Source organism: Nesoenas mayeri, assembly GCF_963082525.1.
Source record: "Nesoenas mayeri genome assembly, chromosome: 14".
In the NCBI taxonomy this organism is placed as follows: domain Eukaryota; kingdom Metazoa; phylum Chordata; class Aves; order Columbiformes; family Columbidae; genus Nesoenas; species Nesoenas mayeri.
In genome coordinates, this window is record NC_137556.1 from 404384 (window position 1) to 416441 (window position 12058).

At 57.4% G+C, this 12058-nt stretch overlaps 1 protein-coding gene across 1 annotated transcript in view; it reads left to right on the forward strand.

Annotated features, from left to right (window-relative positions):
* Positions 1–2926: 2926 nt before the first annotated feature.
* DPYSL3 (dihydropyrimidinase like 3) overlaps positions 2927–12058 on the forward strand; it is a gene marked incomplete at both ends in the record, with an annotated part of 32355 nt that continues 23223 nt past the window's right edge. Inside the window, one exon of the mRNA XM_080353564.1 lies at positions 2927–3205. Coding sequence (XP_080209690.1) covers positions 2927–3205 — 279 coding nt within the window. The remainder of the gene's footprint in view (positions 3206–12058) is intronic.

The following is a 12058-nucleotide window of genomic DNA, read 5'->3' on the forward strand; positions in this document are numbered from 1 at the left end:
ATTTCCATAAAACAAATGCTGTTCCCTAAACCAGAACACGGGCCCATTTCTTTTCATTCGAGGAAGAGCAGCAGCGCCCATCTGGTGGGCTCGGCTCAGACTCCGGAACGCCGGGGCATGCTCTCTCGTCCTGGGGTCAAGACGCGAACGCGGTCCCGGAGCCGAGGAAACGCTCCGCGGGCCGTTGTGCTGGCTCTGGCGGGTCCCGCAGCAGCACCCGCGTGCGTGGGGTCCTGCTCCGGCGCTCTCCGTGCCCCAGGGGCGCTGGGCAGGCGGCCGGTCCCTGCTCTGTGTCTCTCATCTACTTTGCACAGACCAGTGAGAGATCTGCTCTGCCAGCGGGATTTGAAGATGCACCGCTCACGACTGTTTGCCTCAGAAGCGTTTTTGTCAACCAGCATATAAACGTATGATTTAAGGAAAAGAAAATGGGCTTAATTACAGGGGACAGATATTTTGTCATTCTATAATTAAAAGCTTCAAATCTTATGAGACACACATTTACAGAAATACAAATAATGCATTCTGCTGGCCCAAAGTCAAGGCTGTTGCAGCGGACACACACTGAACCCAAACTTCAGTTTTCATGGTATTCTTGAACTAGAGGCCTTACAACACCTAACAAAAAGAATCTTAAAAGTGAATGGCAATTTGAGAAAGAAGATAAAGAATCGTCTTTTATACAGCTAGTAACTTCCATTAAAGGTCAGATTTTAAAGCCTTCACTACTTAGAAGAGCCCCTGTACCGCTTTACTGGTGCAGATAACTTCAGTGCAAGCATCTATGCAGCAAAGAACCAGGGAAGATAAACATTAGAATTAGGATTTGAATAAATATTGCTATTAAAGTACAATGCTGAAACTTTTGTACATTTGCAGAACCAGACAAAGGCCAGGCCCCGTTCCAAGGAATTTTAATTGCCCATAAAGCTACACAACCGTATGGAGAGGTCCCAACCAAAACAAGGGGTTCACTCCGACTTCACCGTGGTTGGTGCACAGGGCCACGGGGCAGCGTGCGGCTCCGGACACGCTGGTCGTCCTGGTTTGGCAACTAGAAGCAGGGGCTCTGCTCACTGTCTGCTCTGGCCTCCGGCTCGGCAATCAGCAGACGTGCACGCTTTCCCCCTCGCTCGGGGAAGAAGGTGGCTGAGATGGTTTTCAGCTTCCGCCCAGAGGATCCAGCTTGCAGCGGCAGGAGGATAAATCTGTTCGGCTGAGGCAGTCCCTGGTGCGCAGCCGCTCTGTGTGCATCTCTTTGGGCAGTATCGGTGGCTTCGCTGCTGAGCACCTGGTTACAGAGAGAGAGTTTGCCGGGAGAGCAGTAGTAGAAGAAGCTACAAACCAAGCTCATTCTGGTTATTTGAAGGGATGTGTCCTTCCTCCCGGCGCATCCCCGGCGAGCAAGCAGCCGGGCTCCGGCGCAGGCGTGGAGCCGGCGTGACAAGCTCCGTGAAGCCACAAAGGGCAGGTGCATATTGAAGTCCAGGTAAATTCACAAGAGCAAACAACATTAACCCTCTTTGGTGTTGCTTTAGAGAAAGTAAGGGTAGATGCTGACCAGGTTCTTATTCTGCTGTGTAACACAAAGCTCTTAAAGTAACTCGTCCAAGTTTGCTGACTCACTTTGTTTAAATGTGGTGCATCCTCTCTTCTCCTAACCCTTCAAGCCTGAATAATTAGTTAAAAATTCCAGGTCCTGGGGATTGTTCCACTTAGGTGGAGAAAAAAGGGACAGAGTTAAGGACAGTGGTACAAGTCCAGTTACAAAAGCAGACTGCTTCCCCGAGTGCAGAAGGAAGGAAACAATCCCAAACCGTTTCCTCCTGTAACTTCAGTCTGCCGGCCAGTGCTTACAGGCTCCCTCCCCCGCCATAATCACAGGGTCATTGTTTCCCAAGATGGGTCAGGCGCCATGTGATTTTTTCCACTAGTGAGAACCACCAGTCCTCAGAGGACTGGCAGACAATGGCACCGCTTTGCTTTCACTGGAAAGGTTGGAAAAAACATAACTGACATCGCGTAACATAAATATGTGGTGTGGGAAATTACTGGACAGGATATTTAGCCCAGATACTATGTACACTTGGAAAAAGAATTTAAAGTCAAAATTCCAGTTTCAGTTGTGTGGCAGATTTCACAGGCTGCTACTCAGTTGCAGCTGTTAATGTATTAAAGACCCAGCCTTGGCTGTCTCCGTGTCCTTCAGGCATTCTGTACTTTTGAAATGAAGTTGCAATGGAGTTTTCAAAGCAACACCTTAAATTAACCGATACACGGAGCGCGCTTGTGCGGTTGTGTCTGGTTGTGTTTGCGACATGCAGATGCGTGCACACGCGTGTGCAGTGGAGCCCGTGTGCCGCAGAGACCTGTGCCCGGCCAAAGCGCCCACCCGGGACGGCGGCCCCGGTGGGATGACACGGCCTCGTGCCTGGGACCGAGCGCCCGTTCGCGAGCAGCACCCCGGGACCCGCGGGGACCAGGACTCCGGAGGGGTCGGAGACACGTCCTGGGGACGCAGGCGGTGGCACCCGGCAGCGGCGGCCCGGGGCTGTCACCAGCACCGCGCTGCATCGGGCAGGCGGCAGCCCCGGGCTCGGAGGCGGCCGCCCGAGTCCCGCCGTGCACGGGACCGTCCCTGAGCGCCGCCGCACAACGCGCCCTGTCCCGCCAGCGCCGGCGGCAGCGCCGGGACCGAGCTCCGCCACACCGGCGGCGGGAGCGGGAGCGGACCCCCCGCCGGCAGCTGGACGCAGGCGCCGCCCGGGAGCGCAGCTCCGCACCGATCCCGCGGGCGACGCCGGTGAGCGGGCCCGCCCTGCCCGGCCGCCGGCCCCGCCGAGCCCGCCCCGCGCCCCGCCCCGCCGAGGAGCCGCCCGCGGCCCCAGCCCGGCCCGTCCCGGCGGCGCGGAGCGGAGCGGCGGGCATGGCGGCGGCCGGGCGGCGCGGCGGCGAGGAGCTGCCGGTGTACCTGGCGCGGCCGGGCACGGCGGCGGTGCCCCGGCAGAAACGCGGCGGCCTCTTCTGCAGCGTCGAGGGCGCCTTCGAGAGCAAGACCCTCGACTTCGGCGCCCTGCGCGTCGGGCAGCGCCGCGCCCCGCCGCCCGCCCGCCCCGAGCCCGGCCCCGAGCCCGGCTCAGCCCCCGGCCCCGGCTCGGACGCCGCCGAGGAGCGGCTCCAGGACCTGCCCCCCGCGGACGACAAGGTAGGGGCCGGGGCGGCGCGGCGGGGGCGCGGGGCTGCTCCGGGACCGCGGCGCGGGGACTCGGGGCGGGGTGGGGCTGCCGCTCCGGTCCCGGGCGCGGGCCGGTCCCGGAGGAGCCGCGGTGTCCGCGGCGGGGAAGGGGGAAGGGGGAAGGGGGAAGGCTTTGCTGGCCTGGTGTGCGGGATCCTGCTCGCGGAGCGGGACGGTGGCGGCGGCACAACCGAAGCGCCCTCGCCGCCTTACCGGGACTGGTAAAGCCGAGCGCTAGAGCGGCCGACTTGGTTACTACAGTTGCTCTTTTTGTGCCTGTGTGAAGGGATCCCGGCCTCTCTCCACACCCCTCCGCCTCCTCAGAAAAAAAAAGGATTTTGGAGTTGTGACTCCAAACCAGGCTGATCCTCCTCTCGCATTGACACAGATCAAATACCTCATCCGAAGTGAGGGACGTGACGTTGATCTGGAAGTGGGAATGCTGTCTGTATCATCAGGCACAAAGCTGCTCAACTCATGCAAAACTCAGAGTAACAGATTAATCCAGCTCCACAGCACAGATCCTTCTGCCAGAGGTGGAGACTGCTTGCCCTTTTGGTTCTGGTCCCATCAGTGTGAGCTTGGCAGGAAGATGATTAACTTCATAGCGTTGAGTAAATTCCTCAGTGAGATTTCAGTGAGCCTGTTGTTCATTTACATGCGAGGCAAGTAAGGCCGTAGCTGGCCTCTTGGTCAATGAGCTCATTTGGGGCTGAACTTTTCATTAAATAGTTGTCTTATGGGCACAGTTTTTCAAGGGTGAGCAGGGCAAGTTAATAAAGCAAAAATCACTGAAGGGAATAGTTAGCCTGCAGCTTAGTCTGGAGAAGTGGTGCGGTTGTTCTGCAGAACCCCCGGCTTTGGTGAACCTTGGTGAACTGCAGACGTTTGTGATCTGGAGGACTAACCTCCCCAGCCAGGGCCTGACGGAGCAGAAACACCTGTGTGCGATGACCAGCCTGCTTTGTTTTGGGGAAAGCACCGGGCTGTCCTTCGTGTCTGCTGCCTCGGTAGGAACTGCTAGCTGGGGAGGGGCTGCTTTGGGGTTTCTTCATCGCACTAGAAGTTCTTCAGCTTGTGCACTTTGATTTCTTATGGTACGCTATTCAGCTGCTGTTCTTGACTTTGCTCCTTTACGGCCTGTTTAAGAGAGTTAGGAAGAAAATTAACGTTTTTCCTATCAGTACCAACCTTGTCCGTATAGTTTGAGTAGCAGCTGCGGAACTGACCTCTGCATTAGTAATTTTATGCTGCTGGTTGTTGGAAAAGAAACTCACAAGGCTGGTCTGCAGGCTTTGCTGTGAGCTTTTCTTTATTAGCTGTAGCAGAAATACGGAACAGTCTTGTTCCCTTTTAAGGTCTTATGTAGATTGCTGTCTCTCGAGTTTGGTAGCTGAGGTTTTCCTTCAACAGCTCCTCTCTCTTCCTGAAGATTTCTCCTCCTGGATTGCTTCCCCTGAGGCCTTCCACACGATACGCATCAGCAACCAAAGCCCTTTTTATCTGCACATCTTGCCTAAGAAGGCGAGAAGCTTAATGTATAAGTGTTCTTGTGTGTATGTGGCCAGAAGGAATCGTATGACTCGGTTCAAGCTCGGGAGGGTCCAGCAGTCCCGACGGAAACGCGGTTGTGCGGACGGAGCCGCGCTGTGTGCCCGCACGGCCCGGCAGTTTGAACTCTTTGTGGATTCTGACAACACAAAAGCTCTTTTGTCAAGGCAAATCGAACTTCTTTGAATAATTTCTCAGATTAACAGAGAGAGAATTTCAGTCATCTACCCTGGACCAACTTGTTTATTAGGAAAGCTGAGAGTAAGAGACTAGCCTGTGCGCAGGGCAGGCACGCAGTTGCATCTCCTATTTTTTTTGCAGTCAACAGGTTATTTCAAGCACAACAGACCAAGACACTTCTTATTTTCATGAACTACAGTTAAAACACCAGCATTTCTGCAGGAAGACAACTGCAATGTGTAGCTGCCGGTGATAACACGTGATGTCAACCTGCAGTGTAATACAGGCCCAGGTAGAATGTTTCAGCCTCACTCCACTTTATCACAAAGTCTATTGGAAGGACAAAAACTGAGCCGTGGATTCGGGCACAGTGAAGCCGTTATTATGCTACAGCAAGGGATGAAGCAAGAGCCCGCTTTCCCCGGTACGAGGATCTGCTACAGCAAGGCTTGTTGTTGCAGAACGCTTAAGATCTGGAGGAACAATGTTGAGGGGCCAGATTCTGCTCTGATCTCTTCACAGAGACCTTATTTAACAAGAGCGATTTAAGTCTGTGCAGGTTTCTGTCAGTAGTAGCCTGTGTGGACTCTACCTTTGTGAAGTTTCCTGCAGTTTTCCTCGAGAGCTGCCATGCCCTTTGTCTAAGCAGAGTGAACTGCAATGCTTATTTTATGACAATGAAGTCAGAGCGCTTCTTCGTAGGTTGCAGACAACACCCTCTGAATTCTTGTGTAAGGGTGTTCGCTGAGGGCTGTAGTGTACGACTAACCGCTGGAGAGCTGCACCGCTCGCTTCGAGGGGTGGGGAAGGAGCTTTACACGGCAAAGCGACGGCTCTGAGCCCCGTGCCTGGGAGGGGGGTAAAGCAGGAGCCCCCTCCAGGCACCTCCTCGCTGCTCAGCTGTGTGGAGACCCTGCTTCTTCTCCTCCTGTTCGGTAACACAGCTCATATGCTCGCCCTGAGACGTCCTGTCCGTCCTGCTGCGTGGTTCTGCAGTGAAGTCGTCATTTCCAAGGCAACTGGCTGTGGTCCCACAAACATGGGATTGCAGCTTCACCGCAGGCTGGGGCAGCTCCATCAGCCCAGCGCCTGCGGAGCGGGAGGAGAAAGAGGCTCCCGCCCTTCGCAGGAGCCAGGGGCGTGAGGGGGACTACGGGGCAGCAAAAGCAGCCAAGGGGTCCGTCCCCTCCAGAAGACCCCTCAGCTTTCTCCTGGGGGTAGCCAGTGTCACATGTGCCTCGTCCTGTCCAGTTATGTGACAGCACTTGGATTCAGTTTGGGATGAATCCTGGAAAGACACTCTGGGCTGTACCCTGCTCTGTCCGTGCCGGCGACACGGCCCCGAGGCCGCTGCCCTGAGCCGCAGGCGTGCCGCGAGCGTGGCCGGCTGGCACCCGGCCCGGTGCTCCCCGGCTCGGCCAGGGCTGGAGCTGGTCCCTGGAGGCGTCTGTCTGCTGGCAGCCGGCCCGGCTGTGACAGCCGCGCTGCTGAGCGCACGAGCGGGACGGGAAATCCCTGCGAGCGGGGACGGCGCGGTTCACCAAAGCAGCGTCGGTGCTGGGAGCGCGGCAGCGGGCAGCCCCGTGCCGGGCAGCCCCGTGCCGGGCAGCCCCGTGCCGGCCCCTCGTGTGGAGCCAGCAGCAGCCTCGGGCTGAGAGCAGCGTGTTTGCTGCTTCAATGGCAGAAGCAGCTAGAAACACAAGTTATGATTTCCCAGAGAAAGCATCATCAGTACCATCAGGAGGAGCAGACGGGGATGGAAATGGAAAACCTCCATTGGCCCCAAACATGTTTGCTTCCTGTACCTGTGGCTGGTGGCCCTGTCACAGCCCTGTCACAGCGTGGCTTCCCATCATCTCCTGTAGGACTCCAGCTCTTGGGCTTCAAGGAGAAGTCAGAGGAATTGTGTGGCCCCACTGCAGCACCTCGCTGGTCGGCTGTGCAGACGTTTGTCCGAGGGGGCCAGGAAGGAGGGTGAGGGTGGGGGAGAGCACGAGGGCCACTGTCCCCTCCGTTGCTTGGTGCTTGCCGTGGATGGCAGCCTGTGCAGGAGGCTGCACACCCTGTCCCCAGGGTGGCTGTAGGGCAGCTGGGCTGGTGCTCGGGCAGGGATGGGGATGCTGGAGCTGTGTGTGATCAGCTGCAGCACAGAGGTGTCACCGTGAGCTGCCTGCCAGATGTCATTCAACTGACAAACCTCTTATGGGAGCCAGACTACATGAGCTGTGTGGATGTTTCTGGTTGTTCTCACAAATTTCTCTGACTTTTGAGATGCCCATTTTAGGAAAAAAAGGAAAACAATGACAAATTCTGAGTAGGGAGATTTGCAAAGCAAGAATCACTGCTTTCTCACTTGGAAGAATCTTTGTTGTGCTGGAAACTCCTCTGAGCATTTTTATGAACAGTTGAAAGTGTCAAATGCAAACTTCAGTAGGTTTAAATTGAAATGAAAATTGTGGTTTGGCTGCAGCAAAATAGTTGGCTCTGTCCAAGGTAATATTTTCCTTTTCTTCTGTGTAACATGTCGGTGCCTCCAGTGGGCCACAACAGCCCCGCTCTGCCGGAGCAGCGGCTGGGAGGAGTGCTTGCTCCTGCTGCCTGCCGGCCGTGCCGCTGGCAAGGCGGACGAGGCTTGTGGGGGCTTTTGTTTCCTAACTCGTGGGTCTCGCCGGCAGACGGAACTGCCGGGACACGGGTCTTCCAGGAGGATTTGGTGGAGCCCCCGGGTTGTAGCTCAGCAGCTTTTCTGTGTCACTCAGCCAGTACACAGCTCTGCTCCTGCACCGCGTGCTTGGCAACGGCCTTGTCCTGAGCAGGGTGGGAGCAGGGGGAGCAGGGGGAGCAGGGTGGGAGCAGGGGGAGCAGGGTCCAGCAGGGGGAGCAGGGTGGGAGCAGGGTCCAGCAGGGGGAGCAGGGTGGGAGCAGGGGGAGCAGGGTGGGAGCAGGGGGAGCAGGGTCCAGCAGGGGGAGCAGGGGGAGCAGGGTCCAGCAGGGGGAGCAGGGTGGGAGCAGGGGGAGCAGGGTGGGAGCAGGGGGAGCAGGGTCCAGCAGGGGGAGCAGGGTGGGAGCAGGAGGAGCAGGGGGAGCAGGGGGAGCAGAGGGGGAGCAGGGTCCAGCAGGGGGAGCAGGGGGAGCAGGGTGGGAGCAGGGGGAGCAGGGTGGGAGCAGGGGGAGCAGAGTCCAGCAGGGGGAGCAGGGGGAGCAGGGTCCGGCAGGGGGAGCAGGGTGGGAGCAGGGGGAGCAGGGTCGGAGCAGGGTCGGAGCAGGGTGGGAGCAGGGGGAGCAGGGTCGGAGCAGGGTGGGAGCAGGGGGAGCAGGGTGGGAGCAGGGGGAGCAGGGGGAGCAGGGTGGGAGCAGGGGGAGCAGGGTGGGAGCAGGGGGAGCAGGGTCGGAGCAGGGTGGGAGCAGGGGGAGCAGGGTCCGGCAGGGTGCTCAGGGGCTCTCGCACAGCCGTGCTTTTGCAGAGGGCTTTTCTCGCAGTGGGTCCCGCGCAGGCCAGGTCCCTCGGTGGTGCCTGGGGCTGGCTCCTGGCACGGGCACGGGGTCAAGGCAGCCCAGAAGCAGCTGAGCTCTCCTGTGTGGAGGGAGGGGACTTGGAAATGGCCTGACCCTGCACGCAGCCTGTCAGCTGGGCTGCCAGCACTGGAGCGTGAGCCTGCAAATGGGCTGGGCGGATACAGCTCCATAGGAAAACCGCGTGGGGCTTCAAGGAAGGGCGTATGGATTGTTTAGTGGGAAGCTGTGTGCATCTGTGGTAGAAGCAACTTTTGTGCGGTGTCACTAGTGACCTGGAAGGAGAGGTACAGCCCGTGTGCAGGTGGCAGTGATGTTGTAAATGCTGGCTGGGGAGGAACGATCCCGACGTGGTCTTGAGGACTCAGAGATGTGGGCTGGGAATGACAAAAAGAGGTTCACCTCTGAAAAGTGCAAGCAAACGGACCTAGAGAAAGAGTGTTAAACAGATGCCATTGCAAACAGCATCAAAGCAAGGAGGTTTTGTGATGAGACCCAGAGAAGTAATTTCATATGTGGCCTACTTTGCAGAGGTGGTCTGGGTGGGTGCACAGCTGGTCACTGACGGGCAGCTCTGATCCCAAGGAAGACCACAGCGAGACCAGCTGGAGCCGTGTTTGCTGCGTCACTTCACTTTGAGTGAGAGCCTTCCCTAAATAGACCCCTTCCATCACCACCTCTGCAAAGAGGTGGAAGGTGGAGAAAGCTGGTTTCTCTGCCGGGGAGCAGTTGCTAGGGATGGCTGGAGGAAATGGGAGGAAGAAACAAAACACAAACATGCCAGCAGCCTTCCTGGAGACAGGGCTGAGAAGCTGGAAAATGTAGCTGGACCTTGGCTTGTTCAGCTGAGCTGGCTCTTGGCTGCAGGTCGGATCCAGCAGCATCTTTCCCATTGCTCTGCTGGGAACAGCCGAGCTCCATTTTCCAACACATGGATTTGGATCTGGTAACGGGTATTTCTATTCAACTGAGGGGCAAAAAGAAGTGGTGCTGAGCAGAGAGCTCAGACCTTTCTGGTCCTTGCTCTGCGTGTCAAAGGGACAAGCTGTGTCCTGTATTTCATGGACTCGGGCTGCCCTGTCCGCACTCTGAGGGAACTGAGTAACTCCAGTGGAAATCCAGCCCCAGCGCACGGAGGGAGCTGAGCGTGGAGTGGAAGCCCTGCCCCCGCAGGCTTGGCCTCAGTGTCTCGCCAGGGCCAGTCTTTTGGGTGAGCGATGTCCTGTGGCCCAGGTGCAGCGGGAGGAGGGACGGACGCGGCTGCTGCAGCGGGCGCAGGCATCCCCAGCGGGCTGTGCTGTGTGCCGCTGTCCCATCGCAGCAGGCAGCACGACACCCAGGAAACTCGCTCCCGTCCTGGGTGCTGGTGGAGGTCAGGAGTCCCGTACAGCGCAGACTAAAGGGCTCTGCTGTTAGGCTGTTCTCAGTTGCCCTGTGTGGGCAGCGCAGGGTGGTCCGCAAACCTCAAGGTGTCCCCAGGGCCCGGGGTGCAGACTGATGTTTCGACAGGGCTGTTGTTTCAGTGCGTGCTGTGGACACGCTGGAGTCACTGTGGGCTCCTGACAGTCGAGGGCAATCCCGTCCAGGGGCTGCTGCTTTTCCAGAGCCCGTGTTACATTCTGTGAAGCATCGTCTCAGGCTCTGGAGCTGGCTCCTGGGGATTTTGTGGAAGGCATTGCCTTCAGTCCAAAGGAGAAAGGAAGGAATGGTCCTGAAATGGCTCAGACTTCTAATCCTTAACAAGACTGCAGTTAAATTCTGGCTTGAACAATTACCTGCCCTCTTGTCAGTTTGGACAGGCGATGGGCATGGTGTGGGAAGCCAGCTGTAGTGGAGTGACCGTAACACCTGCCTGAAAACATTAAGTGCTGACCTAGAAGTTTAGTTTGTTTCAGGCTGTACATCTGATGATTTCCCTCCTTGTTTGCACTGCCAAAGCCCCAGTGTATCTTCTGGCCAGGAGAAAACTGAGGAGAGTTGCTCCACTGTGGAAAAACTTGTGTCACCGTCCCCCATCTGCCTCGTAGAACGTGGAGGCTCTCCTGCTGCCTCCCAGCAGACCTCACGTGTCTCCAGCACCAGCAGCTGAGCTTCAGATTCCTTCCCATTCATGTCTGCTCCAGAGCGGGAGTTGGAAAGGCTGCAGAGCTCCATGTTGCCTCTGGGACATGGTGTGGACGGTGGGAATGATGCGAAAGCCAGCGCAGTTTGAGCGTTTCTCAGGAACAGAGCCATGGGCTCTTCCCAGTTCCCTCCAGCGCTGGCCCTCAAGTGGAGCATCAGAGGCTGGGAGAACTGGAGCCAACAGCACTGAACAGCACGGTCATCAAATGTTTGTGAGCACTCGTGACTTGGAGCCAGACCCCCACAGAAGTCAGGGTGACCCGTGATCTCAATGGGAAGGGGACAAAGTGTGTGGAGGAAGAGCCACAGCTCTGGGTCAGCAACTGCCTGCCCCAGGGGTGTCACAGACGGGCGCAAGGAAAGCCTCTGCAGTCTGCGGTGACAGTTCCTGGTGCACTGGGCTAGGAGGGCACAACCAGCCTCCTGACACAGCGTATCCTGCCAGAGGTTCCATCTGGAGCGGGGGCACCGCTCAGTGTCTGTCCCTTGGGTTTGCTGTGCCCCGCGGCAGCTCAGCGCCTAAGCCTCAGCTGCCAGGAGAGAAGAGGGGATGGTTCTGTGGTCAGCAGCATCCTGCTCTGCACGGACAGGCACCGAGCCCGGCTGCTGAGCATCGACAGGCCGTGGGCAGCACTGGGTTTGTTTTGGCAGCACATGCCTTCTGCTCCGTTTCCACGCCGCTGGGTTTCCTCGCCACGCGCCTGTCGCCCGTGCGGCTGTCCACAGACGCGTTCTCCCTGTCCGTGTTTCTGAGGTGGTTACGAGCTGTAAGAGTACTGCTGTTTTTAAAGAGCTGTGAAATCGACCATCCTCTTGTTGAGGATGTTTTGAAGCATGTGAGTAACACCTTGCTGGCTGCACCTGGGAAAAAGCAACACAAGAACTGTTTCCATTTTGAATGTTCTGGGCACAGGGCAGCGTGCTTTACTGTGTATGTGTGCAAGTGTCACATAGCAACCAGGAGGAAAGCACATCTCTTCAAAAGAAGGGTCTGAAGCCACCGTGGCTGGCCAGCATCCAGGGGGCTGATGCAAGCTCAGCTCTTGAAACTGTGCAAATACACAAGTCAGCAGCCTCTGTCTGCATAGTAATTTTTCAATTATTAACTAATTAACCGCTACTCCAGACAAACTAACGTGGTACCACCCAGCACAGGGACCCTTAAACTTTCTGGAAAATGGATGAGTGTAGTTTCAGGAGGTTTGGTGACAGGATTCAAGGGTTTTTGTCACATCCCAGCCCCAGCCCAGAACCTGTTATTGAAGCATCGCAGTGTCGTGGCAGGAACAGTGGTCTGGTACTTCGCCTCCTCCCTGCACCCTCAGCTGCAGAGGCTCTGGCGTAGCCCTGCTCCCCGTCCCCCTCCCGGCATTTGCAGACACCCCCTGCCCGTGGGTCCTGGGAGGGAAAAGGCTTTCGGGTTCTGCCGGAGGGCACCAGCGCACGGGCAGCAGC